This window comes from Euprymna scolopes, chromosome 10 (assembly GCF_053919585.1).
Source record: "Euprymna scolopes isolate OS-2025 chromosome 10, ASM5391958v1, whole genome shotgun sequence".
Classification (NCBI taxonomy): Eukaryota; Metazoa; Mollusca; class Cephalopoda; order Sepiida; family Sepiolidae; genus Euprymna; species Euprymna scolopes.
In genome coordinates this window covers 67,205,276-67,209,316 of record NC_136491.1, presented here as the reverse complement: position 1 = coordinate 67,209,316, position 4,041 = coordinate 67,205,276, and the positions used below count along the sequence as shown (strand labels likewise).

Genomic DNA, 4,041 nt, shown 5'->3' with positions numbered 1-4,041 from the left:
TATAGAGACAGCCCAGGAGAATGAAGAATGTGTGGTGGTTCAATATATCTGCAGAGGTTCAATCTACTTACAATCGGAAAGACACCAAAGACCTATATAGTCTTAAGCAGGTTTTTGGCACAAAGCCTGCTCCTTTTGTACCTTTACTGTTCAAAGATAGGTCAACTCTCATCAAAGATCCAGGTAAAATCAGAGAGCTGATTTGTTTTTTCAGCTCATGTTGATGAAAATGTTATTGGAAACCCGCCTCAGCTTCATTACATGGATAAGTTACGCTCACTGGATGAGGTTGTCTCTGCTTTGAAGAAGATAAAGGTTTGGAAAGCACCAGTCTGCATTCTCATTGAGCTGCTTCAATATGGAGGGATGCATATAGCCAATGCTTTATACACACTGATCAAAAAGTCTTGGCTGGGTTCACCAGTACCACAGGATTGTATAAACGGCCTATTAGTCTCTCTCCTCAAGGGGAAAGGAACAAAATCTGACTGCGATCACCACCGTGTGATAACGATTTTTGAATCGGCAGGGAAGGTGCTGGCGAGAGCCTTGTTGGATAGGCTCATCGAAAACATATGTCCGTTAATCATTCCCGAGGCGAAATGTGGTTTCACTGAGGGCATTGTGGATATGATATTTACTGCAAGGCAGCTGCAGGAAAAATTTATGTAAAAACAGATGCCACTTTATCAAGTATTCATGGACCCTACAAAAGCGTTGGATACCGTGACCAGAAAGGCCTTGTGGGTAATTCTTGGAAAGATTGGATGTCCTCCTACGTTTGTTAGGTTGTCAAGAACTCCAAAGAAATATGAAGGCTTGCGTTGCATTCAACGGACAACTATCTAGGGAGTTTGTCGTTGACAACAATGTGAAACAGAGGGATATTCCGGCTCCAACACTATTCTCAATTTACTTCGCACTGCTTCTTGCATACGCATCTAAGGATTGCGACAAAGGTGGTTTTCACCGTTTTAGGACTACGGGTAAAATATTTAATCTAAGAAGATTTAATGCCAAGTCACAAACATTTGGAGGTTTAGTTAGGGAACTACTCTATGATGATGATGATGATTTTGTGCCTCATTCAGAGCGTGATATGCAAAATATAATGAAGTGTTTTTCAGCAGCATGTGATGCTTTTGGCTTAACTATCAGCATTAAGAAGACGAAAGTGATATTCACCCCTGCACCTGGTGCTCCATACATTGAACCAAATGTGGGGGAACGTAGGCTGGATCTTGTGGACACATTTGTGTACTTAGGTAGCACAGTCTCCAGAGATGGCTCTTTTGGTGCGGAGATGCGTCTTCACATCCAGAAGACCAGCACCGCATTTGGAACACTAGAAAAATGGCTGTGGTATGATCGTGGCATCTCTGTCAAAACCAAGATCAGTGTTTACCCGACATCTGTACTTTCTGTTTTACTTTACTCATTTAAATGTTGGACTTGAAGCAACTCGAGAGATTCCATCAGAAATGCCTCAGGTGAATTCTAAATGTAAAATGGCATCACTGACACCTGATACGGATATTCTTGGGAAGGCTGAGTGTTTGAGCATCGAAGCAATGGTGAGGAGGAACCGGTTGCGCTGGGTAGGTCATGTTGTTCCGATGGAGGATGTGAGGATGCTTAAGCAGTTGTTTTACGGCGAGCTTAAGACTGGGAAACGTCCTCAACATCGACCAAAGAAGCGCTTCAAGGATTGCATAAAAGGCGATCTTAAAACTTTCAAGATTTCTATCCAGAATAGGGAGACCCTGGCAAAATGCCGGCCCGAATGGAGGAGGCTAGTTAGAAAGGGATCTGAAATTTTTGCGAGAAAAAAAATCGGTCATGCTGAACTTACGAAAAACATTCGGAAAGGCAATGTGTCGGTTTTGCCTATTGAATTGAACAATTGGAAATGTGAGGCTTGTAATCGCGTGCTCCTCTCAAAAGCAGTTTACATTAACCAAAAAACATATGCAACGAGCAGAGTGAGCAAAAAGAATGGAGCCAGAAGTGAAACAAGTTTCAACACACAACTTTGTCTGCCATATGTGTGGTAGATTGTGCAAGTCAAATGCTAGCATGAAAGTCATCTTCGGGCCAACGGACAGGGTTTGGATGTCGCTGACGACTAACCTGAAAACTATGATGAGGTTGGTGAGGTGCATTGAGATGGCTAGAGTCTGTAAAGACGAAGCAATTGCCATATGTATATATATGTATATGTATGCATACATTTGTATGGATACATGTGTATGTACATATGTATATGAATGTACATATATACGCATGTATATATGCATATGTTGCGTAGCTTCACACATATATACGTGTCAATATAAACAACGTGCATTTACATCTCTGATGGTGTCAGCTAGTGTTCATGTAAATTTCTAAACCGACAGCAAGTGTGTCTTTTGAATGAATGTATAAAAAGACAGCGTCTGCGTCTGTTCTGTGTACGTGAGGGTGTATATACATATTTAATTAGACACTTCTCGGACAAAATAAATGCATTTTAGATGCCTACTTATAACCGAGACGAATAAACATTTCTGTCTGCTTTGCGCCAGATAAAAGGGAAACATACCTTCTGGAATAGTTCTTTTCTTCCTGGTAGTTGTCCTGTAATTGAGATATATTTACTCCTAAAAAAAAACAAAAAAAAAAACGCCATAACACCAAGTTATAATTCACAGATAACTTTATTCATGCTTCCTTCGGAGCTTCAGACATTTACCTTATTTTTTACATCTTCTTTAGTTGTGTCCACTGGATGCTTCCATGGACAGCAAACACAAGATCTCTTCCATGCCAATAACTCTAATGTCGACTAAACTCCGTCAATTGACTAATACAAAACTAACTCTTGCTGATCTGTGTACGGTGAATATATGATAACATGGTTTCTTTCTTAGTTGGGCCTGGATATCACCTTAAACGATATCCGATGGTGAGGCCCCAGCTTGCGGACTTTAGGGAGTGTGGAGCCACCTTTTAATTGCCATTGCTCCCGGGTCCACTCTGACCCAGAGTGGTAGTAACTGTTAGGGTCCCAACTATGGGTTAAATAAAATCCGACTTAAAAAAAAAATATATATTCTATTAAAAAACTTTTCTTCAAAATCACTGGATTCGGCATTAAATAACCTGAAAAGTGTAGATATGCCGTAAAATAAAAACAACCAACCAACTAACCTTTCTTAGTTATCTTACGTCATGTAACCAGGTCAATCTTATTGTCTGAGTAAATATTGTTTTGTTTCTGAACTAAAATTTCAAATATTTTATTACATAAATATTTACTTGACTTTACTAAATTCCAAATCTAATGAAAATGACTGAAATATTTTGGAGAACTCTTGAATGCACAGACTTATATACATGAGCCACAGATGCAAGCCGAACATATATAAACTTATACAGGAGTAAAATACAAAGAAACGCTACATGAAACCAAGAAAATTGAAATTGTATAATTGTAAGTTAACTACCCATAAAAAAGAAACGGCATTAACTGATGCCACACAAAATACTAGACGTGAATCAAAGATTGAAAGACCGAGGAGAGAAAACACTAACCAGACCTCCAATTGATGAGTGTGAAGAGGACTATAACCTTGGGAAGCTTATTGCCCCCAAATTCCTACTGTAGAGGTCCTCAATGCTAGAAAGCTTTCTTCTCTAATAGTGTCTTCCCTTGAACTACTAGCCTTGTTTTCCTGGCTGTATTAAAATGTACAAGTTTAAATGTAATGTGAACAAACATCTCGTTGTTTAAACTCCCTGCTTAGGATGACCTTGTAGGTATAATGGCTAATTTACATGGTCCTCTTACGTCTCAATAGCAATGCACCTTGTTTAGTGGAAATAAAGGTAAAATAACAAAAATATGATTAAAAATCAAATTGTAGTGCAATGGAGACGAAAGAAGAAAGACTATATCAAGACTTTATTCAACTCAACTTATAAGAAATTATAACACTTTCCCCCACTTTTATAAATGCAGACGGTGGACCAGTTTACGAGTCGGGAAAGTAACTAATC

At 39.1% G+C, this 4,041-nt stretch overlaps 2 protein-coding genes across 2 annotated transcripts; both read left to right on the top strand.

Annotated features, from left to right (window-relative positions):
• The first annotated feature begins 261 nt into the window (after positions 1-261).
• Positions 262-672, top strand: LOC145286483 (uncharacterized). The gene has a single exon (XM_080135388.1). The coding sequence runs from the start codon at positions 262-264 to the stop codon at positions 670-672; it is 411 nt and encodes a 136-aa protein (XP_079991514.1).
• A 139-nt stretch (positions 673-811) lies between these two features.
• On the top strand, positions 812-1,456 carry LOC145286482 (uncharacterized). Its single transcript, XM_080135387.1, has one exon. The coding sequence runs from the start codon at positions 812-814 to the stop codon at positions 1,454-1,456; it is 645 nt and encodes a 214-aa protein (XP_079991513.1).
• Positions 1,457-4,041: the final 2,585 nt, after the last annotated feature.

Coding starts and splice junctions, on each gene's coding strand:
- LOC145286482 (XM_080135387.1), top strand. CDS start 812: ATGAAGGCTTGCGTTGCATTCAACGGACAACTATCTAGGGAGTTTGTC.
- LOC145286483 (XM_080135388.1), top strand. CDS start 262: ATGGATAAGTTACGCTCACTGGATGAGGTTGTCTCTGCTTTGAAGAAG.